The sequence below is a fragment of the Aulostomus chinensis genome, chromosome 3 (assembly GCF_037954235.1).
Source record: "Aulostomus chinensis isolate RoL2024-O1b breed Wild chromosome 3, RoL_Achi_v1.0, whole genome shotgun sequence".
Classification (NCBI taxonomy): domain Eukaryota; kingdom Metazoa; phylum Chordata; class Actinopteri; order Syngnathiformes; family Aulostomidae; genus Aulostomus; species Aulostomus chinensis.
In genome coordinates, this window is record NC_141322.1 from 1,592,928 (window position 1) to 1,620,178 (window position 27,251).

At 47.0% G+C, this 27,251-nt stretch overlaps 1 protein-coding gene across 7 annotated transcripts in view; it reads left to right on the forward strand.

Moving 5' to 3' along the window:
* cntn4 (contactin 4) overlaps window positions 1-27,251 on the forward strand; it is a 150,596-nt gene that overhangs the window by 28,863 nt on the left and 94,482 nt on the right. For all 7 annotated transcript variants that reach the window (XM_086197551.1, XM_086197557.1, XM_086197574.1 and 4 more), the window contains exons 3-4: window positions 20,809-20,941; window positions 26,774-26,949. In XM_086197551.1, coding sequence (XP_086053677.1) covers window positions 20,809-20,941; window positions 26,774-26,949 — 309 coding nt within the window. The remainder of the gene's footprint in view (window positions 1-20,808; window positions 20,942-26,773; window positions 26,950-27,251) is intronic.

The following is a 27,251-nucleotide window of genomic DNA, read 5'->3' on the forward strand; positions in this document are numbered from 1 at the left end:
CGTCTGGAGCGTTTGACCCACCTGACTTTGGCCACTTGCTCGGATTCGGCTGGTGTGGTCGTTGTCTCTCGGTCCATGTATTTGTATCACATGCGCGGTAAGCAGGCGGTCACATGGTGTCCTTTTTCTTTCCTTTACTATTTGTGTGATTGGAAGTTTGCACATGGTGTTTTATTTTGAAAAATTGAACCAATTCACTACGCCTTTCATTTAGGGTCTTCCTGTCTGGCTGCTCTGCTCTGTTTGACACGCCTTCTATCAAAAAATGACTCGCCACATAAACCTGACAAAGACGCACAGCCCCTCTCCCTTCGATGGGTCATTGTGCTTCTGGTGGAAACCCAATCACTGCCTGGGGCGCCACGACCAAATTAGGGGTAATGTTGCATGTTTCTGACCACCATAACGACCACCGGGAGGAACTGAAACCCACCACAGGAACCACCCATGTGTGTTCAGAACAACACGCTTCTACATGCATGCAGTTGTTGAAAATGAAAACTAGTTGCAGTCGCGAGCCTCTAGAAACAGCAGACGACCCGTGACACCCCGACAGCTGCTGACCATGCAAATCAGGATCAGAGTTTACCGTGTTAACAACCGCGCAGCTACACAGGTACGCAGCAGGTAAGAGGCAGATCCAGGAGGAGGCCAGGAGAGAAAATCTTTGAGTGAGGACGGATGATGTGAGCGTGTTGACTGAAAGGAACTAACTAAAGCAGTGACGCAGTGGCAGCCACTCAGAAGAGTCACCTGAGGACTGTACCAAGCTGCCATTGTTCTTTTGACCAGTCGTAGCAGGATTGTTACACCTAAGCCACGCCCATATCCCCTCAAAGACGCTAAACCTGAAGCACCGATCAGGCTCAGATGAATGACTTGCAGCCTGACTCGACTGGGTCTTGAGTGAAGCAGCAGGACCCCATTCATGGACTCATGAGTAGACTTACATACTCACCTATACTGCATTTGAGAGCGTATTGGAGGAATTAGCACTGCTAGCATCTGAGCAGCTGTAGTTGCTGACCTACATGAGGGAGAGAGAAATGCAATCAGCTGTTTCCAACCGCAGAGCATTTCTGTTGAGGAGCATATATCTAGTTTTCAGTATTCCAGTATTTCTCCACGTCTGTTTGGAGCAAGCATTGGTCTCAACTCCTCAGTGAGCAGCTTAACAGCTCCAGTCACCGGCTGAGAGAGCTTTAATGCTGAGACCGACACATAGCTGGAGGAAGTGTGCAGCCATTTAGCCATGTGTCACCCCAAGACTGGATTCACTGGGTGAGTCACAGCCGGCCCTGAGCAGGACACAGTACGCTCTGCTGCCAGCCTACCGTCCTTGTCACAAACAGGAAAATAGGACGAAGTGCTGAGGTCATGCCTATGAACGCGAGTGGGGAAAAAGGGCTGAAAGTTTATCTTCATGCTTCCAGTGTGCTGGTACGTAGCAGAATCCTGCGGTGCCCGTGTTTCCTCACTGCACGATTTGGCAATTATCCTCTGCTTGGATGTATGGATTTGGATTTGAAGTCTAAATATATTCCTCCCTGAGGGTTAGTTCAAGGGCTCTTATTAGTCACGTGGACAGAGATGCAGAGTGAAACTCAGCAGCCAAATCAAGAGGACTTGCAAGAACAGCAGGAAAAGAGAAAAAACTAATTTCTATTATTAGTGTGAAGCGCCTATCTAGTTGTTGAGTTTTGGTCATGTGACTTCAGAGGAGTCCGCCTGACCTCCGCCGTCGGAACACTCTACCGTTGGGGGTGAGAAGGGTCGGGTTGGGACCCAGGACGGGAGCGCGAGCCTCTGCTCTGAGCGCTACTGTGCTCTCCCTGCTGAGCTGCGGTCTCCTGACGTCTGGTGTTGCCAGCAGCAGCTTGTTGGACTGTGCAGCAGGACAACTTCACTTTACTACAACTGACTAGAACTGATTTGACCAAGATGAACATACAATCTTTGAGTACTTCTGCACCGCTGGATGGCCGACAGGAATCACAGCAGAAGATGAAGTTTCCTAAACTGAGGTTTTTAGAAAGGTTTCTGACTTTTGGTGTCAAAAAGAGTCGCTGGAGGCAAAACCCAAGCCTCAGACACATTTTAGCAGGGAAAGACGAGAAATCAGAGGAACTCTTGCGGGGGGGCACGAGTGCTAACGGTCATGTTTGTGGTGTGACACACTGGCAGGGCTCTCCTCTGACACAATACTGGGACAAATGTGTGGGACCGCATATTGCAAAAGTGTGGTGATAGAAAGCCAGGGCACCAGTGTGGAGGTCTGGCAGACCTGGCGCCACCACGAGTGACAGGCGGCTCACATGACAGCAGCTTCAAGCAGCTTAACAGTGTTCAAGTCAGCAAGAATCAGTTTCAGCTGTGATGAGAAGACTCGGCGACGCAGGAGGCTCGGCGGGTCGGGTGCCAGCGAGAGCCGTCGATAAAAAAAACGGCTTGTCTGGGAAGATCAAATGAGACATGGAAATATGAAAGTTCCAATAAAAATGTGAAAAACTGAAGTTGCAAAGCTTCTCAGCAGAGCCGTACGTCGACACGTCCTGTGTGACGTCACTGAAGTAAAGGAGGGGCGAAGCGATAAGAAATCCAGAGACACCAGCAGGACACACAACCCCTCGCCTGCCTTGCGCTGTGTGATCCTACGTGCAGTCTCCTACTAAATTAAGAACAGGTCTAAATTTAGTCTCCAGCTTCGAGCATGAACCCCACCTGCTGCGAGACAACAGTAGCCACTACACGAACACACAACCAGCACAGACTGTAAATACACACAAACATAATGAAAAGGTTGAAACTCGGTTCAGGACAACTGTGATACATTATGCATCAGCTCAACTTTACATTATGCAAGAGTAGCTGAGGGAGGTTTCTGTCATTGCTGACGGACAGAATTTACACGGCAACTAAGTGGGACAGACGGACGACTCGCAGGCCTAATTATGACGTGTCATTAAAGGGATCTCGGTGGAGGTGTTGGGGCAATTTGTGTTCAAGCACGCACTGCTTTGCAGTCGATAAGAGAAACTCCAGGGCTGCGCCCACTTCTGTTTTGCTCCCACCAAGACGACACCCAGCTGAAGTGATATCAAACAGGCAGATCCCGGTCCAGCAACAGGCTGCTGTTTCCTGTTTGTGGCGGTAAAGGCTCATGAGCGAAAATGCATTCATTACCTGTTCTTAAAAAATCTGCTTTGAATGTAATGAAGTCAGATGGTTCCATCGAGCCAGTACATTAAGTTCCTGATGGCATCAGATGGCACTCTTTAGCACATCAAAGGCTACATCCTCAGCCAGCTTGTTGCTGCCATTGGAGTTGGTAGCAACTTGAAGTTTTTATTCAGCAGATATGGGATCTTGCCTGAGTTTGTTTTCTCTTTGAAATCCTTCTCCAGCGATGGTGATGTCAAATGAAGAGACTCTGTTTCCGTGGTGGACGATGCGCTGCAGCGGGAGAGCAAGAGGGCAATTAATGACATGATTAAAGGCTGAGTGAGCAGGTTGGCTCGCCAGCGCGCTGGCACACCCCAGGAGACAGTAGCTGCACTCGTGACCGCAGAGCAGAGCCTGTCCACCCGCTAGTGGTAGGAACGAGCGCCGCAGGGCCGAAACCTGGCGTGACGTGTGGAATGTTTCTGCTCCTGCCAGAATATGATAGGACACCTGCTCTCATTCATTCAGTCTCTAGTCCACTGATTAGACTGTGGGCCTCCCCTCAGAGCTCTGAACAAGGTTCCTCCTCTCACTTGCTGAGTTCCTGATGCTTGTAGGATCATGAATGTTAATTGAAAATGGAGGCTCTCAAAACTTCAGCACAGGAAGGTTGATATTGCTGATTTACATCATTTCTGACCACATTAAATGCATTTTTTTTTTTTAATTTCTACAACATTTATTGGTGTCTGACTGAGAAACAGTCAAATGTTTGTTCTGTAATGTTTAAAGTGACACTTCCCTGGATGTTTCCGGACAGTTCTGCTGCATCAGCTGTTGTTAGGTTCTTGCTCTCTGGTTACAAGTCGACATTTTAGAGCTGCGGTTTATAATGAAATTGAAGAAATGATTCTGTTAGTGATGTACATAATTTCAGAAACACAGGGCAGCTGGTAAGCAGTGAGGCAAGCTAACACTGTCAGGTTAGGGTTTAGCAGAAAATGAATTACAGCAAATTATTTGGGGTTTAGACACTGCAGGAGAATCTGAGTTGGAGTGAAATTCAGAATACTTGCAGAATGCCAAATACTGGGAAACCAAAAAGTCACCAGAATGCAGAAATCCCAGTTTCTCTCCCATCCACTGCTTCAGAACCCTCCCTGATTTGGAGGGTGAGAGTCTGAGAGTGGTGAGAGGGTTTCATTAGCAGATGTAACTGGTAGCGCTGGTGTTGTCCCATGTTTACAGCTACTGGGAAAACTGGGAAACTAATAAGACTAAACTACATGAGTTAAAACTGCCCAGCATTTTTCTGGAAGGTGTAATTAAAGCTAGCCCTGTGCTAAAGCTAGTAGGTAGCTGCAGCTGGGCAGAGCTCATTGAGGTCGTGAAGATTGAGATGCTATTAAAGTTCCAGCCCTTAAACTGGCTGGGGAAAACATGATCGTGCCATCTTATGAGACCATGGCGCAGTTCCACGTGTTTCATGCTAAACTGACTAAGGGAAGCTGACTCATGATGAGCTCACTGTTGGCTGGAGAGGAGAAGATGTCTGCCAAAACGGACGTGTACAGCAGATCCCAGCGTCTCGGGTCCTGAGGATATACAGCGCGTCTTTATTTTAACACACAAGCACGAGCTTTCTGTTGTTTCTGTAGTCTGAACTTGATGAGGAATAGGAACAGGACGTCTGTTATCTGTTTAGTTCTCAGTGTGCGTGCTCGTTTGTTTCCACCCAATCAACTTTCATTTACAGCCGTCCACAATGCCGTGATGACATCAGCGAAGCCAGAGGAGGAGTGTAAATGTGGTTCATCTGGGTCACTTTGAAAGTGACATCCGTTCAGGATCACCAGAGTCTCAGCTGGAGGGAGAAGCAGGGGTCCTCCCAGCCAGAGAGGTGGGGGCGTTGCAGTCAAACGTTTCCTATGTAACCCATTAGCACCATTAGAAGCCCAGCATTTTCATTCATGTCCTGAATCTCATTGAAACAACAAATTCTCTCGTATTTGTCTGCAAGATGTGTAGCATCTGTCACGGAGTGGTGTGTTTGTGAGGCCGCGTCGAGAAGGATGCAGCGGTCGTGTCCCCGTCATGGAGCCCGCTGCCCGTGAAGGGCATCGCTGAGGTTGACGTCCATGCCACGTGTCCTCATATGTCTAGGTCTCCTCTCGCGGCCCTGTCCTGATCTCTGGGCCATTTTACAGTGACAGGATGAACACTGACCTCTGTCATTCCACTGGCTGAGCAGCCTGCCGGTGGCGGGCCAGCTGAGCCGCACCGCCGGGCGGACTCCGTGACCCTGGACCTGCAGGTCTCCATCCACACGCACCTTCACAGAGGCCCAGCTGTCTCCACTTCATTATGTGCTGATTAGCAGTTGGTGGATTTGATCACATGATGTGAAAAAGGCATCTCAAAGAAAATTAGACCCGTTAGCTAATGTTAACCTTTCGGCATGACCCTGGCGTTGGGCGGTTTCATCCTTTTCAGAGCTTCTCTCCGGACTATTAACCTGTTCATTAGGGCTGAGATCTGCTTGATGACAGTATTAGTAAAAGCTCAGCTGTACTCCACCAAATTGAAGAGCATGTGCGGCTAACCTGAAGCTGGCGTCTCAAGGTGCACTCACCTGTTCTTCCTCAGGAGGGGCAATTATATCAAGAGGAAAGAGGCGGCGGTGGGGGGGCATCCCCAGATGGCCTCCAAGCCGAGCACCGGCTAATTGGTGGTGTTAGGGATTCGGAGCAGGTTCAAGAGAGAGCGCTCTCATCTCCTCGCCTCTTTTCCAACATCTTTGTTTGACTTTGTTTTGCTTTGTCAACTCTTGCCTTTTGATATGCATATCAATACATGTTTTATTCATGTCTGTTTGGAATAAAATCAGTCAAGATCACCTTGTTGTTGTCTGTAAGCACAAGGGGTGTTCGCCATGTGCATGTGTGGATGGAGGCTCCATTTCAAAGCTAATTTTGAGACGCCTCTCTCTCGAGCACGCCAGCGAAATGAATGATTTATGTGACTGTCACTCTGAGCAAGCAGAACAACCGAGCCTGCACATTCCACACTATTCTCTCAGCTTTCCAACAGCTTGTTGGGTGTTTTTGATGAGACACTGATGCTAATTGAGTGGCTGGAAAAGTACACCGGGAGGATCCCCAGCAGTATCCAGGTATGGCAGCACGGGAGAGGCTGAGCTGCTCAGGTTCATTCCTGCATCCCTGAGCAGTGTATCCGTATAAGCTGCAACGCTACCAATATGGAATTTTGTGAGCAAATTCAATGTTTGCCTCCTTGCTGATTAATGGAGACACGCTGCTGCTGATTGAAGATGGTTCTGTGCGGACTTTGCCCTCTCATGGGACGATGAAGGCAGGTGGATCAGTAGGGAGCTCTGCTAGAAACCATTCAACTGCTCTTACAATGGGTCGGTACCCTCTACCGATAAGAGACGCTCTGTATTCCATGAACATTGTGTGCTACTGTAGAAACACTCCCAGCAGCAGAGGTGAAGATCATTCTCTGAAGAAAAACAGCATTCATAGTGTCAGCCAATCCCCAATAATGATACATTCACAGGGAAGTGCTGAATAGCCTGAGCGGCTGTCGGGAGGGCGGGTCTAGAGCGCTGCCAACTCCGGAGGGAATGACGGAAGCTTTAGAGTCCACAGAGGGAAGCAGGACTGGCTGTCAGAGCACCAATGTGTTGCTGCCATTTAAACTGTTGTACGCACGAGTTCCTCCCAACCTCCTGCAGAGGGTATTTTGACAAAAACATGGTCTGAACTGTGCCTTTAACCTTCAACCTTTAACTTCTGATGAGCTCAACAACCGTCTGTCTAATGAATTAGGGTTGGATGACGTCGAGCACACGGGGGGATGGATGATGACATCTTTGCTGTCGGGGGGCAAAGCCAACTTGCTCCTCACTGTAGTTGCCCCTTCCAGCTGTCTGAGCCCAGAAAACTGTCACCGCACCACATCTGGAACGGAGTTGTGTTAACCTGGCCCATATTTCCCGTCCGTATGTCGATGGGGAGCTTTGAACCCACTTATTCATCATCAGAGGACGTCATCGACCCACTCCTGGCCTACCAAAAAACACAGGAAAGTCCAACGATTTGTCGGGTCATACACGATGTGCCGAACCCAGAATTCTACGTGATTTATTTCTCAGAAACGAATTAAAAATAATGCAGGTGATATGAGGTGTTGGCGGGAGTGTTTGGACTACAAGCATCTGTTCAAAAGCTTGTTTTCCAAATGGAGTTTGGTTTGGTTGGAATCTCCTCTCCATCAGCCTCGCTTGTCATGACCCAGCTCCCCCATCACTGTTGTCCTCATCCCTGTCCTCTGTGTGTCCTCATAAATCCTGCGGGGTTGTCCTTCGCTCCTGTCGCCGTGACAGCTGGCTGGCAGGCCCGCTCCCGTGATCGGCTGCTGTACTTACATGGTGGGACTGTTGCTGCGCCGGCCGTTCAGCAACAAACCAGAAGCGGTGGCACGGGAGCAGTTTGACTGGTGCTGGTCCGTCCTCTGGGCTGCAGCCAGGCTGGGCCTCCTCATGGAGCTGCGAAGGCTTCAACCTCATGAGCACAACCAGTTTTAGTGTGAGGAAAAGAGTTGAAGATGAAACAAGAATGAAAATATAGCTGTAGTTCTAATGTTATAGTAATCTGTTTCTATCAAAATGTGCCCGTCGCTACTCTGAGAGAAAGTACTGCAGTAGAACTCAGGTATTGTACTCGAGGCAGAGCCTCAGCTAAGAAAACCTTTCTTTTTTAGTTGACAGTTTCGTGTGGGTTTTTTTATCCTCCAGCCAGACGCTGACCACAGCTTCTCGCTAGAGTTCAATATTTTGATCCCCGCCAGCTTTGCACAGACCAACATGGCTGCTTGAGAGCGTCCAGTCGAACTGAATATCACGACATTCTGTTCTTATAATACTTGTTTCCCCCCTAAAATGTGTTCAGAAACAGACCGTGGTGATTGATTGCAGCTCAGCCGCCACGCTGGAAACAACAGCAGCACCACCCAACTACGCCTCAATGTCTCCTGTTGGAAATACACAGAAATATGTAAGAGTACACGTACATAACTTTTCGGAGAATATCTGAGGGGACCAGCTTGAAGTGCTCATTGCTTTTATCAAGTTTTTGAGCCTTAAATAGACTGTAACTGTCACGCTCCCTCACCGTGGGTGAGGTACTTCGGGGTAAGTGGCTGTCAGCAGGTGTTTCATGAATCCCGCCTCGGATTTCTTCCCTTCCTGTTATCACTCCGTAAGAACAGATATAAAAGGACAAACGAGAGACTTCATGCAGGAGGCTTGGCACCTTTTGTTTAACGTGGAGCATCTTCTAGGAGGGCGGGTCTCTGCTTTGTGGTCTTGTGCCAGGCGTTGCTACCTGGATGGTGTTACATCAGACATGCTAAGAAGTGCATGCCCGCCTAGCCCCTCTCGAGGGAACGCAGGAACCCACGTGACATTACGTGTCTGTCTAAGTGGAAAAAACGTCATGCCAATTACGCTGTTGAAATGCAACCTGATCAGAGGGCGGCGGAACAAGAAAACAGCGTTTATTTCTGTCTCTGTAAACTTCCTCATGTGCAGAGGGTTGCTGCAGGGTCGACCTTTGATTGGCTGAGTGACAGCGCTGCAGCCTGAGTGGCTACAATGCTGTTCATGAACCACGCAGCAGAAGCGAGGCGCAGCGAGTACCGGGGGGGGGGGGGGGGGGTGTGTTTGGAGTTCCAGAGCACAAACAGCACTTGAAGGGTTCACAGGAAATCAGGGAATCAGGGGTTTCTGTGCTGCACTCGTCCTCCCGTGCAAACAAGACTGGAGAGAGGAAGAGCAAATCAAATGTTTTCTCTCTTTTCTTTCCATCAAAGTTCTTCTACTACAGAAGGTGAGATGTGTACCATCACCACATGCTAATGATTGTGTTCGCTCAAGTTAACAAAGCTTGTGTTGGTTTGTCATCAGGAGGAAACAAAATCGCTACTTTTTGTTGCGATAATAAATTCACAAAAGGAAATTTTCTCAAAATAAAGTTTTAATTTACAAGTTATTGAACTCATTATCGCAAAAAAGAAAAAGTAGATTTGGTGAGCTGATGAGAGCGCACACATCTGGAGGAAACAAGCTTGACTTGTGATCCGGAGAAACGGCACAAAAAGACAAACTGACTCACTTTGACAATGACATGGACTCCTCAGTTCCCGCCTCCAGTCGAGGCACGCCGAGCCCGAGAGGTCAGACTCAGACCTGTAAGACAGTACAGGACAGACAAGTCCAACTGTTCTCAGGCCAGTTCTCGTCTCCTTTATGGCTGGTTTAAGAGGGAGCATGCTGTCCGTCCAAAAATATCTTCCTCCCAGCTCTTAGAAGATCAGCGCAGACACCATCTGAGAGGCTGTTTAATTGTTGGGTTGTGGGTTGACATTAAAACCTGTCGGGCCTCAGTGGATTAGTTCTCAAAGAGCCAGGACTCACAAAGCCCCAGCAGCGAGGACTTGGATGCTGTGAGTGCCAGGGATCAGGGACATGATGACGCATTTTACCAGGACAACACAGTCTTTCTATAAATAATTGTTTTTGCAAATATGTTCAAGGATGCGACAGTCACCGATGATGCGTTTGCAGTAACTTAAACACAGATTGTGTCTGTTGCACGTTCAGAGCTGATGGAGCAGACGTCTCTGTTGCTGTGCGAGGTCGTGATGGCGTGAGGCGAACCAAGCCAACTGCGCTAGCAAATCTTCATCTGTGTTTGTGCTGGTAGAAAGCAGCCATGACCTTGAGTCACTGACATGCAGCTGCTGAAGCAGATCAGAGGCTGACTCTCAGACCCACGAGTCGTGTGCACCGTGTTTGTGACCAATACTCATAGCAGAAGAGGCCTGAGAAGTTCAGTATGACAGGCTGGTGATCCAGCACCTTAGCAGCTCCAGATCGCCTCAGTGAAAGCACAAGTCAAGTATAACCTCGCCAAATGACAGCGAGGATCCTGCGACCGTCCCGGGGAGCAGAGGAGCCCGAGCACATCAAAGCTGCACATGTTCCACATTGCAAGCTTTAAGAATATCACGATAATGTGGGCAGCAGCCAGGTTCCACAGCACCGGGGTATTCCCTGAAGTGGCAGCAGCGGGGTGCTGTGGGCTGGCATGTGTCTCTTGCCGAGTGGCATGCAGATGAATGGAGGAGAGAAGCAGCCTGGCGTAGATGAGCGAGGCCCGCTGGGATCCCGCTGCTGAAGGTTCCTGTGTGGTTCTGAGACATGGGGTTCGGGTTTTAACGGTGACCTACTTTCCGCTTCTGTTGAGCAAGACTCCAGGATGAGGATGCGAAACAGCCTGAGATGAGGTGGGTGAGAGGGAGGGGAGCGCCGGGCAGCTGCGACAAGGCTGCGGTCAGCCTCACACACCTGCCGTGGAAATACTGCCCACATTATGCACCCTTTCATTGGCGCTCAACACGCATTTTTTTCAGGTCAGAACATTAAAAAACACCACTCGACTGCAATTAGCAGAAGTGAGTTTACGTCACGCTGAGGCTCATAATAATCAGATTCCTTTCACTCGAAAGTATAAAAATGAAAGCCATCATTAAAATGAATTTGTTAATATCCAAACATTCAGACCCTGAAGACTGCGTTTGACATTTATGAAATGGATTTGTTTGTTTGGTCCAAGAACGGCGTTAACGTGCTCGTATTTTCTGATGTTGGATTTAAATGGCAGCAAACCGGCTGGTGAGACGTTTTCAGAATCAGAACCAGAACCAGGACCAGAACCAGAATCAAAATCAGAACCAGAACAAGAATCAGAACCAGAACCAGAATCAGAACCAGAACAAGAATCAAAATCAGAACCAGAACAAGAATCAAAACCAGAACCAGAATCAAAATCACGAACCAGAACAAGAATCAAAACCAGAATCAGAACCAGAATCAAAATCAGAACCAGAATCAGAACCAGAACAAGAATCAAAACCAGAACCAGAACAAGAATCAAAACCAGAACCAGAACCAGAATCAAAATCACGAACCAGAACAAGAATCAAAACCAGAATCAGAACCAGAATCAAAACCAGGACCAGAACCAGAATCAAAACCAGAATCAGAACCAGAATCAAAACCAGAACCAGAACAAGAATCAAAACCAGAACCAGAATCAGAACCAGGACCAGAACAAGAATCAGAATCGGAATCAGAACCAGGACCAGAATCGGAACCGGAATCAGAACCAGAATCAGAATCGGAACTGGAATCAGAACTAGAATCAGAACCAGAACCAGAACCAGAACCAGAACCAGCTCTGTTGGCCACGCTTGTAGCACAAACAAGGAGCTTGACTGCGCTTCGCTGAGCTCTCTTGAAAACACAGGTGTGGAGAGTCATACAGAATCAAGACAACAGAATGAGATCCAATCAAAGTAAAGACGTGGGAGCCGCGTGTACAGGCCAGCCCACGGCCGACGGAAACGGTGACCACGGCCACGAGTGGCCAGGAGGTGTGCTAATGTGCAGAGGTTCCTCTGACACTCCGAGACTCCCAGAGTTCATCAGAGCGACAGCCTGGGGAACGAACCTGCCAGCATTCAAGCTGTACGCCAGGAAAATGGGAGGCGTTGAGATTCTTATGAGATGAGAACTGTGGCTGCTGATGGGCCTCAGGCTCACGTTCTACCATTCTAATCTCACCATTTTGCATGAGCGTGAATAATTCCTGCTAATAGTTGCTTCCAAACAAGAGTTGTCAAGTTCCTTCCTGTTGGGAAGCCCGGCACATTCACCACGCCAGCTATTGTGGAAGTCACGATTATCTCGTGCTCCAAATGGTGCTGATTTGGCTGTTGGAGATGAACAATTTATTTTCACCCAAGAATTTAGGAGATTGCAACAAGCGTACCGGCTGTTGGAAACCAAAATTTAGAAAACTCGTTTGCCAGAAAAGACGTCCTGTCCTTGAAAGACCTGAGTAATTAACACAGGATGATCAGGGGGAAACCCTCCAAGTAACAAGATGAGCAATCCCATTATTGTATTGTTGTTTAAATCCCTGTTCGGAATCCTGGTGAATGGCTGAACGGCAAAACTCCCAGTTCATAATTACAATCTAAAATATAAAGCCAGGAAATGGGTGCAATTTAAAATGCATTGTTTGTTTCTGCCACAGTTTTTACTCCTGTTCCAGAGACGCTCTGTCCTACAGGACCCTCAACGTACGGAGATACATTGAAATATTGATCAGTTTTCAAAAAGGAGTAGCCTGCAAATCCTAGCATGATGGGGCTGGGGGGCAGCTCTGATCATGTGATGATGTGAGGTCGTGCGTGGAGACGTTTTCTTCCGTTGGATTCCTGTTGAGCAGGTGGTTTGAACTCTGCACGAGTCACCCGACCTGCTCGGCACGACTGGTTCCTGTTGACGAGGACATGTCTCCAGTTGGAGGGCGGATCAGCACCTGCTGGGCTTCAGTAAAAGGGTTAGACATATTCTTCCACCTTTCATCCACCAGGAGAATAATAGGATACTCTATAGTTTAGCTTATCAAGCACAAAAATACATGTTGGTATCCAAAAGGGCAGCCCGGTGGAGCAGTGGTCCTCACTGTGGCCCCCAGCAAGAAGGTTGTGGGTGGAGCAGTGGTCCTCACTGTGGCCCCCAGCAAGAAGGTTGTGGGTGGAGCAGTGGTCCTCACTGTGGCCCCCAGCAAGAAGGTTGTGGGTGGAGCAGTGGTCCTCACTGTGGCCCCCAGCAAGAAGGTTGTGGGTGGAGCCCCGGCTGCAGCACGGGGTCTTTCTGGGTGAGTCTCCTTGTTCTCCCTGTTCCTGCTGGGTTCTCTCTGGTACTCCAGCTTCCTCCACAGTCCAAAGACATCAAGAGGGACCAGGTTAATCCAGACTCTAAATTGACCGTAGGCGTGGCTGGGAGAGCCAATGGTTGTCTGTCTCTATGTGTTGGCCCTGCTATGGACTGGTGACCTGTCCAGGGGGAAGGCTGCTGGGATAGGCTCCACCCCCACCACCCTCAACAGGAGAAGAGAGGGAAGATGGAGGGGTGGATGGATGATGGAGGGAGGGATGGATGGATGGATGATGGAGGGATAGAGGAATGGATGGATGATGGAGGGATGATAGAGGAATGGATGGATGATGGAGGGATAGAGGAATGGATGGATGATGGAGGGATAGAGGAATGGATGGATGATGGAGGGATGGATGGATGGATGATGGAGGGATGATAGAGGAATGGATGGATGATGGAGGGATGGATAGAGGAATGGATGGATGATGGAGGGATGGATAGAGGAATGGATGGATGATGGAGGGATAGAGGAATGGATGGATGATGGAGGGATAGAGGAATGGATGGATGATGGATGGAGGGATGATGGATGGATGGAGGAATGGATGGATGATGGAGGGATAGAGGAATGGATGGATGATGGATGGAGGGATGATGGAGGAATGGATGGATGATGGAGGGATGGATGGATGGATGATGGAGGGATGCACGATCTGATGATGGAGGGATGATAGAGGAATGGATGGATGATGGAGGGATAGAGGAATGGATGGATGATGGAGGGATAGAGGAATGGATGGATGATGGATGGAGGGATGATGGATGGATGGAGGGATGGAGGAATGGATGGATGATGGAGGGATAGAGGAATGGATGGATGATGGAGGGATAGAGGAATGGATGGGTGATGGAGGGATGGATGGACAGTATAATATAACAAACAGTGAAATGAGTGTAGGGTTCAAGAAGTATCCAGTAGCAAACAAAATACAAATACCTCAAAGCTGTACCCACATATAGCACTTGAGTAAATATACTCTCCTCATAACAATTCCTTAATAGCAATTTCCAGATATTGATTAGAGTTCTTATAAGGCTGCCAGAGGAGGATCGATACGTTTATATTTGAATTTAATTGGAGGTTTTGCAGAATCACCCTCCGTCAGTGGGCTGAAGGGAGGTGGTTGTGTCTCTGGAAGGACTGATGGGGTAAAGAACCAGGTCAGGGCTGTGGTCCACCTGGGGAGTCCGACAACGGCCTCAGGTTGTAGCCGACTCCCGTCAAACCAGTTGATTAGTAGACTGTGAGCAGAAGGTGCTGCTGGGTGGTGTGATGAGGAATATAATCATCGAGATGAAATGGTGTCACAATCACTCTGAAATCCTTTCATCACGTGTGGTTTTTTTTAGAAAGGTGTATTAAAGAGTGCTCTCACTCTTTGTTTGCACGTTGCAGTCCTGGTCCCAGTGGAACGCCAGCAGCTGCTCATGTCTACGTCGGACGGCTGAGATCAGCTCCAGATCTGCCGTCCGCCATGTTTTCACTGTGGCAGGACAGAGCCGAAGTGATGGGAGGAGCAGTACGGCCGCTCGGCCATCTTACTTTGGTTTATCATGAAATATTTACACACCAACAATCAAATGGACTCAAATGTCACAAAACTATTGTGCATTTTTGTCAAAAACTAAAATGAGACAAAACTGAAGTTCTCAGACTTTGAGTCAATTTAAACTTGACTAAGAGAGAGGAGAGCGAGGATGAGCAGAGACCAGGTACGCGCATCAGAGACCCGGACCGGCTCAGAGGCGTCAGAACAGATGAATGCAGCTCTCGCGGACTCCTGAAACACTCCTGCAGCCTCCAGTGTGCCTTAGTCCAGACCCGCTCCGGGGCAGTTTAATCCAAACTGTGTCCTCACAGTGCAGTTCAGCCAGCTCAGGTGTGTGATAAACTTTCCCCCGGTCAGAACCGGTGTTGAGGCGCCTCCAGACTGCACCAGCTCACCTGCACGGTTTACACTGAAGGTTACATCACCTGCATGTCCAAAGAGTTTCTTTTGAAATAACCTGATGATGCTTCCCACCGGCTCCGCTGACTGACAACGATGAACCCAGACTGTAGCGGTGCCGCGGTGTCACTGGCCACAGAGGAGAACTCTGCCTGTCTGTCTGAGAAATGCAAAACTGAATTACTCATTCAACTCAGGATGAACAATTATTTGTGGATGAGATTATTGGCCACCGGGCACCCCAGCAACAGAGCAGCAGCGTCTCTGCAGACCCCTCAGGGCTGCTCACAGGGGCCCAGTTTTGCTGTTTTGCCTGTCATAAGGTTCAATTTGGCTTTTTTTTTTCTTTGCCATTTTGAATTTCTCTTTTCTGTTGATTTTTGGGTGTGAGAGAAAAAGAAATATCAATCTGGAGCTGCACAGAAATAGTGGATTATGAATAAACATGTTCTACTTGCCTGTTAGCAATTTTCCTGCAGCGATCCTTGCAGGAAATGAACATACAGGAATGTCAAGGAGGTGGAGCAGTGGTCCTCACTGTGGCCCCCCAGCAAGAAGGTTGTGGGTGGAGCAGTGGTCCTCCCTGTGGCCCCCAGCAAGAAGGTTGTGGGTGGAGCAGTGGTCCTCACCGTGGCCCCCCAGCAAGAAGGTTGTGGGTGGAGCAGTGGTCCTCACTGTGGCCCCCCTCCAAGAAGGTTGTGGGTGGAGCAGTGGTCCTCCCTGTGGCCCCCAGCAAGAAGGTTGTGGGTGGAGCCCCGGCTGCAGCACGGGGTCTTTCTGGGTGAGTCTCCATGTTCTCCCTGTTCCTGCTGGGTTCTCTCTGGTACTCCAGCTTCCTCCACAGTCCAAAGACATCAAGAGGGACCAGGTTAATCCAGACTCTAAATTGACCGTAGGCGTGGCTGGGAGAGCCAATGGTTGTCTGTCTCTATGTGTTGGCCCTGCCATGGACTGGTGACCTGTCCAGGGGGAAGGCTGCTGGGATAGGCTCCACCCCCACCACCCTGAACAGGAGAACATGGAGGGATGGATGGAGGGATGGATGGAGAGATGGATGATGGAGGGATGATGGAGGGATGATGGATGGATGAAATGTCAAGGAGAATTCCTCAAACACTCGAAAAGTCATCCATGTATCAGAGAGTGAGGCAAACATGGAGACGGGGATGGAGGATGGATGCTCTCGCTTCCCTCTAAACGATGGCGGCACCTCATGAAACTCAAAGTGACTGACAGTGACAAGATCAGTAAACGTTTCCATAGTAACAGCTTGATCCACAAAGTCAGTTGTGCCCAGCTTGGGCGCTGCTCTCCATTGGAGCGCGAGCATCGTCGCAGCCACCACGTTGGTCAGGACTCCTGATGCATGTCAGTGATCAAATCATGACTGGTTGAATCTCAAGCAGTTAACAATGCCAAAGGTGAATATATGATGCAGGACACTGTGTTCAATGAAAAGAGCAGATTTCCCTCACAAAAAACTTGATGTTGTTCAGAGTGACAGTTCCATAGTAGAACACTAGAAGTAGACTTCACCTGTGAAACTGGTCTCAAAGAACATTCCTCCTCCTGGATGTAAAACATGAGCCATGGAAGTGGTGAGCATGGCCTCATTTAGTCTGTAACTACAGAAATAAATACTAGGTTACATGTTGAATAAAACAAAGTGATACACAGTGATACAGAGATACACAGTGATACAGAGCTACACAGTGATACACACAGTGATACACAGAGATACACAGTGATACAGAGATACACAGTGATACACAGAGATACACAGTGATACACAGTGATACAGAGATACACAGTGATACACAGAGATACACAGTGATACAGAGATACACAGTGATACACAGTGATACACACAGTGATACACACAGTGATACAGAGATACACAGTGATACACAGTGATACACACAATGATACAGAGATACACAGTGATACACAGTGATACACACAGTGATACAGAGATACACAGTGATATACACAGTGATACACACAGTGATACATACAGTGATACAGAGATACACAGTGATATACACAGTGATACACACAGTGATACACACAGTGATACATACAGTGATACAGAGATACACAGTGATACAGAGATACACAGTGATACACACAGTGATACAGAGATACACAGTGATACACAGTGATACAGAGATACACAGTGATATACACAGTGATACATACAGTGATACAGTGATACACACAGTGATACATACAGTGATACAGTGATACACACAGTGATACAGAGATACACAGTGATACACACAGTGATACACACAGTGATACACACAGTGATACAGTGATACACACAGTGATACAAAGATACACAGTGATACACACAGTGATACACACAGTGATACAGAGTTACACAGTGATACATACAGTGATACACAGAGTGATACACACAGTGATACACACAGTGATACAGTGATACACACAGTGATACAGAGATACACAGTGATACACACAGTGATACAAAGATACACAGTGATACAGTGATACACACAGTGATACAGAGTTACACAGTGATACATACAGTGATACACACAGTGACACATACAGTGATACACACAGTGATACACACAGTGATACACACAGTGATACAGAGATACACAGTGATACACAATGATATATGCAGTGATACAGTGAACACACAGTGATACAATAATACACACAGTGATACACAGTGATACATACAGTGATACACATAGTGATACACGCAGTGATACACAATGATACACATAGTGATACAGTGAACACAGTGATACAGTGATACACACAGTGATACAGTGATACACAGAGTGATACACAATGATACACACAGTGATACAGTGAACACAGTGATACAGTGATACACACAGTGATACAGTGATACACAGTGATACACACAGTGATACAGTGATACACACAGTGATACAATGATACACACAGTGATACACACAGTGATACATACAGTGATACAGTGATACACACAGTGATACAGAGATACACAGTGATACACACAGTGATACAGGGACACACAGTGATACACACAGTGATACACAGTGATACACACAGTGATACACAGTGATACACACAGTGATACACACAGTGATACACACAGTGATACACACAGTGATACACACAGTCATATACAGTGATACACACAGTGATACACACAGTGATACAGTGATACACAGTGATACACAGTGATGTACACAGTGATACACACAGTGATACACAGTGATACATACAGTGATACACACAGTGATACACACAGTGATACACAGTGATAGTGATACACACAGTGATACACAGTGATACACACAGTGATACAGTGATACACAGTGATAGTGATACACACAGTGATACACAGTGATACACACAGTGATACAGTGATACACAGTGATACACACAGTGATACACAGTGATACACACAGTGATACAGTGATACACAGTGATACACACAGTGATACACAGTGATACAGTGATACACACAGTGTTACACAGTGATACACACAGTGATACACACAGTGATACACACAGTGATACACAGTGATACAGTGATACACAGTGATACACACAGTGATACAGTGATACACAGTGATACACACAGTCATATACAGTGATACACACAGTGATACATACAGTGATACAATGATACACACAGTGATACAGAGATACACAGTGATACACACAGTGATACACACAGTGATACACACAGTGATACAGTGATACACACAGTGATACAAAGATACACAGTGATACACACAGTGATACACACAGTGATACAGAGTTACACAGTGATACATACAGTGATACACACAGTGATACACACAGTGATACACACAGTGATACAGTGATACACACAGTGATACAGAGATACACAGTGATACACACAGTGATACAAAGATACACAGTGATACAGTGATACACACAGTGATACAGAGTTACACAGTGATACATACAGTGATACACACAGTGATGCCGAGATACACATTGATACACACAGTGACACATACAGTGATACACACAGTGATACACACAGTGATACAGAGATACACAGTGATACACAATGATATATGCAGTGATACAGTGAACACACAGTGATACAATAATACACACAGTGATACACACAGTGATACATACAGTGATACACATAGTGATACACACAGTGATACACAATGATACACATAGTGATACAGTGAACACAGTGATACAGTGATACACACAGTGATACAGTGATACACAGAGTGATACACAATGATACACACAGTGATACAGTGAACACAGTGATACAGTGATACACACAGTGATACAGTGATACACAGTGATACACACAGTGATACAGTGATACACACAGTGATACAATGATACACACAGTGATACACACAGTGATACATACAGTGATACAGTGATACACACAGTGATACAGAGATACACAGTGATACACACAGTGATACAGGGACACACAGTGATACACACAGTGATACACAGTGATACACACAGTGATACACAGTGATACACACAGTGATACACACAGTGATACACACAGTGATACAGTGATACACAGTGATACACACAGTCATATACAGTGATACACACAGTGATACACACAGTGATACAGTGATACACAGTGATGTACACAGTGATACACACAGTGATACACAGTGATACATACAGTGATACACACAGTGATACACACAGTGATACACAGTGATAGTGATACACACAGTGATACACAGTGATACACACAGTGATACAGTGATACACACAGTGATACACACAGTGATACACAGTGATACACACAGTGATACAGTGATACACAGTGATACACAGTGATACAGTGATACACACAGTGTTACACAGTGATACACACAGTGATACACACAGTGATAAACACAGTGATACACAGTGATACAGTGATACACAGTGATACACACAGTGATACACACAGTGATACACAGTGATACAGTGATACACAGTGATACACACAGTGATACAGTGATACACAGTGATACACACAGTCATATACAGTGATACACACAGTGATACACACAGTGATACAGTGATACACAGTGATACACAGTGATACACACAGTGATACACACAGTTATACACACAGTGATACATACAGTGAAACACACAGTGATACACACAGTGATACACAGTGATAGTGATACACACAGTGATACAGTGATACACACAGTGATACACACAGTGATACCCACAGTGATACACAGTGATACACACAGTGATACACACAGTGATAAACACAGTGATACACAGTGATACAGTGATACACAGTGATACACAGTGATACACACAGTGATACACACAGTGATACACAGTGATACACAGTGATACACACAGTGATACACACAGTGATACACAGTGATACAGTGATACACAGTGATACACACACTGGCACAGCTGTTCGACTCATCAGTTTCGATTCATATTACTTGAATAAAAATGTTCATCTGTTTTCCTCCTTTGACAGAAGATTTAAAAACGTGTTCTTGATCATCAAACAAATGTTCTTCCCTGTTGCTCAGTTTTGACATTTCTTTTGTAAAAACACCTAAAAGCAACACAACAGTTGGACATCTTGTGCCAGTCTGAGGTCATTTTAGTTGGTATGAGGACCTGAACAAGATGGCAGCGGCGGAGATGCATCTTGCTACAGATAACTATTCTCCATGCCACGCTTTTGAGACAGGCGTGTGGCCTGTGCTTGTGGCTTTGCAGTTGAAGCAGCATCAGCCTGGTTGTAAGCAGCTGTTTCACCGTCTCCGTGTGCTGTCTGTCCTTGCTGTGTTCCAGGGAGCAGCGTCCTGCAGAGTCCCATCTTCACCAAGCAGCCAGGTAGCATTGTGTACCCCGTTGAGACTCTGGAGAAGAACAGAGAAGTGATGTTCAGCTGCGAAGCAGAGGGAAGCCCTCCTCCCATCTACCGGTGAGTGCGCGCGTGTGTGTGTTGTCCTCATTGTGCCTCCCCAGCGGTGTATTCCTCTGACAATACAAACATCCTTCAGATGGTGACAAGCTGTCAGTAGCACGTCTTCATTTGATTGTCAACACTCTCCTCACACATCAGCAGCACTGCAGGCCAGTGGGAGGGAGAACTGCTCACAGGTCCTGTGGCTGGAGGAAGCATCATAATCACAACTCACACCACTCTCTCTGTTCTAATGTGCCACGCTTGACATCATCAATAATCAATATCATAATTTTTAAAATACTTTAATATTGGTCTGGTGGGGGATATTAATCAGATGAATACAAAATGGTGGGTGCTGGATTCAAAAAATGATCAGGGGAAGGCAGATAAAGATATCCACACCAAGTTGCAAGTCCTGGTGCGCCCTCGGCAGCCATCTTAGATCATTGATAGCTCTGATAGAATGATGGAGTCAAATAATGAGAGTCAGCACAGCTGTGGCTAATATGAATGATGCTAAAGCCGTTTATGGATGGTTATGGATATATTAACATGGTTTTGTAAACCTCTGGCCTGACGTCGATTGTCTGGACCATTGGGATGGTAATTCGACCATTTTTGTTGAGTTCAATGACATTTGGATTTACTCTTCCGCCTCCAGCGTGTAAAGCATAATTAACATTTTTGTTTGTTTGATTGCAGATGAACTGATACATGTCTTAAATGAAGCTGCTGTTGCGGTTGGTTCACATAGATTTGTTCAGGAATCGCACCTCTCAGTTGATATGCAACATGTGTAGGTGAACAATCCTGGAAAATCCTGGACAGTCTGGAGGGCTCGCAGAACATAGCAAGATAGCAGCTTCAGCTATTGTAAAGCTAGCTCGCTCATGGACAAGCTGCAAATATGGCGTGAAGTCACCAGAAGCACAGAAAATGACCTGGTCTGAGGCAGGTCACACACAGATGCATCAGATTACTGATTCTTCACTGAAAAATCCTACCCAGCATGGAGCCCAAGGACACCAGCATGTGTCCAGTGGGAGAGGGGCTTCATTGTGGATGAAACATGCCCTGACTTACCGAAGCACAGTGCATTCAAAGAAATTGCTCCGTTAATCTGAATTAACAACGTAACAGCCCGATGTGACCGCGACTCTCTGTGGCCTCTGCCATCGCTCCAGATGGCGGCTGCGCTCTCCAGTTCTGCATCGGCTGTCTCAAACCTGACCAAAATAAAACCAGATCAAACTGAACATGCAGGACACGTTTGCTTCCGTGAAAGAGCCTCTTGCTGGGTTATAGATAACCCTGATACTTAATGAGATGACTAAGACGTTAATTCAGAAAACAGAGCAGGTTCTTTTTCCTCAAGTGATGTAAAATGCTTCCGTGCTCTCCTGCCCTGAGAGGGAGATTGAAATGTTAACAGGCAAGAGTTTTACTGATCTCACAGATCCCACGCCGACCTGCGTGGTGGTGGCACGTGTTACATGTCGGCACCACAAGGGTAATGGATACCAACTCTCACATTCCCTGGTTGAACAGCGCCATGTAAGTGGGTGGTGACTGCTGTTCAAACCTGAGAGTCCACACCAGGTGTGGGTGGTTGGTAGCAGCACTGGACTTTGCAAAAGAAGACGAGAGTTTGCACTGAAAGAATTGAAGTCAAAGCAGAACGTTAAAACTGCTGCTTCATTACCATGAAAACACAGACCGACATTTGGGTTCAGCACGTTTTGTCTCTGTATTCACTCCCTGACAACGACCCTCGGATTAACATCTCTCTGTGAAACAGCACACAAAGTGAAGCGTCCAGCACAGCCATGGAAACAAATCAATACTGCTCCCTAACAGGAAAATCTATTTAGATCATGAAACTTTCCCTGATTGATTTAAGCTGGTGAAACTGTCTTTAATCTGTTCTTAGAGTTCTTGTCTTTGAGCTCCATTTCACATAAAAATAGAAATGAAAACTAGACTGAGCTGTGAACAATAGCACCCGGTCTTTAATCAGTGTAATTCACAGCATCGAGAGTAATTAGAGAATTATGGATTTGTAGCTGGTGTGGCGGGGAAGCACTCACAACCTTAAATGTAGCATATCAACAAGACAACAGCGCTCACATATTGTGTCTTTGATCTGACTTTAATCCACACACTCAACATGACACTTCTGTTCTAAAACTAGAAACCAGCAAGTTTCCTAATCGCTGCCACTGACAGCGCTTGACTTCTTTGTCGTCACAACAATTCCAAAGTCAGTTACCCTGCTAAATCGCTGGCTATTGTCATGGTATCCTCAGATTTATCTCTGAATGCGGCGACATGAGAGCCTCTGTTGTCTCTGGCTTAAGAAAATACTCCTCACAAATCAAGCCTGAGCTGATCAGGATCATTGGAGTGTCTCACTATTTGTGGTGGATTCTTCCTTTGAAACTCATCTCTTCTCTCTGGACCTGCTTTTTTCCTGCACCAGGGTTCACGGAGCCGCTGTTTGCATGGCCCATTAGTCTATTGAAGGATGTCAGGTTTTTTTTTACAGCAGCTCCAGCAAGTAAAAGTACAAATCAATCATGGTCGCTCACTGAAAATGCTGGAATGAGATTTGTGGGGATTGATAGATTTAATACTTGGATTTAGCCAGATTAGAGGGTGACCCAATCAGCTGTTTCCTGTCAAGGTCGCCATGCGGCTCTGTCAGACATGTTGCAATCAGCAAACATTGTTAATTGCAGAGCCAAACTGTTGGAGCTACGCCGTCGATGTGCTCTTACAACACCGTTTTCATCAAAGGCAGGAGGCGTTATCAGAATAGTCGAGGCATCACGGCGCCACGCTACAACGAGAGGCTGGTGTTGTGGGGGTGGTCCTAACCAGAGATCTGGTGTTGTGGAGGTGGTCCTAACCTGAGATCTGCTGTTGTGGAGGTGGTCCTAACCTGAGATCTGCTGTTGTGGAGGTGGTCCTAACCAGAGATCTGCTGTTGTGGAGGTGGTCCTAACCTGAGATCTGGTGTTGTGGAGGTGGTCCTAACCTGAGATCTGGTGTTGTGGAGGTGGTCCTAACCTGAGATCTGCTGTTGTGGAGGTGGTCCTAACCTGAGATCTGCTGTTGTGGAGGTGGTCCTAACCTGAGATCTGGTGTTGTGGAGGTGGTCCTAACCTGAGATCTGCTGTTGTGGAGGTGGTCCTAACCTGAGATCTGCTGTTGTGGAGGTGGTCCTAACCTGAGATCTGGTGTTGTGGAGGTGGTCCTAACCTGAGATCTGCTGTTGTGGAGGTGGTCCTAACCTGAGATCTGCTGTTGTGGAGGTGGTCCTAACCAGAGATCTGGTGTTGTGGAGGTGGTCCTAACCAGAGATCTGCTGTTGTGGAGGTGGTCCTAACCAGAGATCTGGTGTTGTGGAGGTGGTCCTAACCAGAGATCTGCTGTTATGGAGGTGGTCCTAACCTGAGATCTGGTGTTATGGAGGTGGTCCTAACCAGAGATCTGCTGTTGTGGAGGTGGTCCTAACCAGAGATCTGCTGTTATGGAGGTGGTCCTAACCAGAGATCTGCTGTTGTGGAGGTGGTCCTAACCTGAGATCTGATCTGATTCCAACTGTGACTGCAGGAGTGTGTCAGTCTGTGTTTGGCTCAGCCATGAGGGATCTGTTTTGTCTAATTGTTCGTATCTGAATCAAATTCATTTTCATCAGTAACTTTTTGCTTTTTAACAAAGATCAGACTCAGATAACTGCACCACACAGAGAGATAGATAAATTGATAAAATGTATTTATTTACAATGAAAGCACCCGGCTTAAGAGAAGGAACAGCCCGTCTCCATTCACGGGCTCATAAGCCAGATGGTGCAGTATTATGCGTCTGTGTACATGGCCTGTTACATGACTGCATAAAGCATGTGCCAAACAAGTGGAGCTGCTGCTGCGACCCGCTTGCCTGCATAAATCACTGTAAATAGAATTGTGAAATATTTGCCTTTACATTGTTTGACGTCATGTGTTACCTCCCAGCGAGGAGGACGCGCCTTGGCAGAATCACCCGCGCCAGAATTTATGTGCCCTTAAAATGCGCTTGTGTTTAACACAAGCTGAACTATCTGCCACTTAGTGGTTTTAAAGTTGTGGCCTAACTGGCACATACAGCAACAAGAGAGCAGTCAATTTGTCACAAGAGGCCAAGGGAGCTTTGAGTGTTCAATTATTTCTAACTACCACTACGTTGAAGTCCAACAAACACACACACACACACACACAGAGCGCTGCACATCTAAAGGGATTTACAATATCTTTCTCCAACCGTCCGTTTCCATCATGAAGGCTGGCCCGACACAGTCAGCTCAGCCATCAGTTAGCTCCCCAGGCTAATGTTTGAGAGCGTCGTTAGCAGCAGTCAGACTGCCGAGTGACGGAGGATCGGCGCTGCTTTGCTGCTTGATGGGGAAGCACCAACTCAGCTCGCTTGTGTTTCGGAGTGTCACTTCCTCCCTCCTCTGTCCTGACTGCCTTTTCATTCCAGCCGACGGTGGCTGTAAAACCTCCATGCTGATTTCTGTGTTTGTTTCATTTCAAACAAAGGCGGTTGTAGTGGTCCGGGGAGACGACAGTCGCCCCTCCTCAGGCGCTTCTCTATTGTGTGCAGTAATAAGGCTCTCGAGAGCCTGCTCTTACTTTTGACTAAACTGGAGAAGGGCTGTGAAAGAACCATTGCGCCACACATTTTTGTCAATTAAAAGAAAACTCTGTAGAGGCGCTTTGAGTGCTGCAATATCCGGCTCACTAATGCTTCATGTAGAACCCTTCAGCGTGCGGGTGGGCTGGTAAGCCACAGTCGGACGTTGTTTTCTTTATAATCAGCTCCTGCTGGCCTATTATATGATGGTCTTGGACTAATTCCAAATATAGCTGAAACAGTTCTGCGACAGATTAAGCAAATATAAAATGTACAGTAAAAGCAGGACCAGAGCAGAGTGACATTACAGAACCGCTGTCTGTTTCCTCTGAAAGGCTCCTCAAGGGCAGAAGACGTCTGCTCAACCTCTGACCACTTTAGTAAATCAAAGCTGATTTCTTCTCCAAATGAAACATTACAGCTGAACTTCAGGGGAAATTAAGAAATCAAAGCAGAAAGCAAATGCTGAACTTTTCCCCTCAACAAACAACAATCAACCACTAAATCACCTCGGGCCCTAATCACATCTTCATTGTCCGCTTTCTATTAAAAAACTCCTTTCGTGCTGGTGTTTCCACAACCGTTACTCTCTCATTGCTTCATCAGTCACAGGGAAGTTTGGCCTGAGCCGAGCCGAGCTGCCGCGGCTGAGGTGAGTCACGGCCTGCCACCGTCTCTCTGATCAGCTCCCTCCCACCCGCGTCTCCACTAATACGGTGCATCTGTGTGGGGACTTTGTCTGCTGCTTTTTTAAGTGAATTATACCCTTCGTTGATCAGCTTGAACAACAACAATAATCACGTAGAGCCGTCTAGAATACACAAGTGTGAAGGCAAGGTTGCAGGCATTTGTTTTAATTGTGGCGCCATAATGATTAACCAGCATTTTTATGTGGTTGGACTGGGGTCTGGCAAGATGGATGGCCTGCAATGCTATCTGTTCTCAGGGAGTCAAGTCCTTGGCACCACAGTGGTTCACTGCTGCTTAAATGAACACTTTGCTGCAGGGCAAGATTTCTGGTCCGTCTCCAACTTGATTTCATTCCCAAACAATTGAATAGTAACGTTCTCCTCCTGGTCTGGAAAGCTTCCATGGCCCCAGACTGCTCTAAACAAGTGTAATTCATTTTCATGATATTTATCCATGTTTTTTTTTTCTTTTTTGTTTTTTTAGATGGAAACTTAACGGCACAGAAATCAATCCCAAATCCGGATCTCACTACAGTCTTTCTGGAGGCAACCTCCGAATCAGCCATCTGAACAAAGACCAGGATGCTGGAACGTATCAGTGCCTCGCCTCCAACTCCTTCGGGACCATCGTCAGCCGAGAGGCCAGTCTAACCTTCGCATGTGAGTCTTTGCTTCTTGTGTCTCTCTGAGCAAACCGTCGTAGCTTTGTAGGGTGTAGAACATGAGCAGCAAGGACACGTCCCTGTGTGCCGAGCGCACAGACAGGTGACAGGTGACGTCCTCCATGAACGTCCTGGAATGTCCCGTGCTGATAATTCTTCGCTAGCTTCCCTACACCAGTCCTCTTGTTCACAAGTCAATGTTTGTTAAAGGAAGCTAAACTCAGCACCACGCCACTGCAACCTCTCCAGTGTGTTAACAGCAGCAGGCAGCTGATGAACTCACCGTTCACCGCCTCAGCA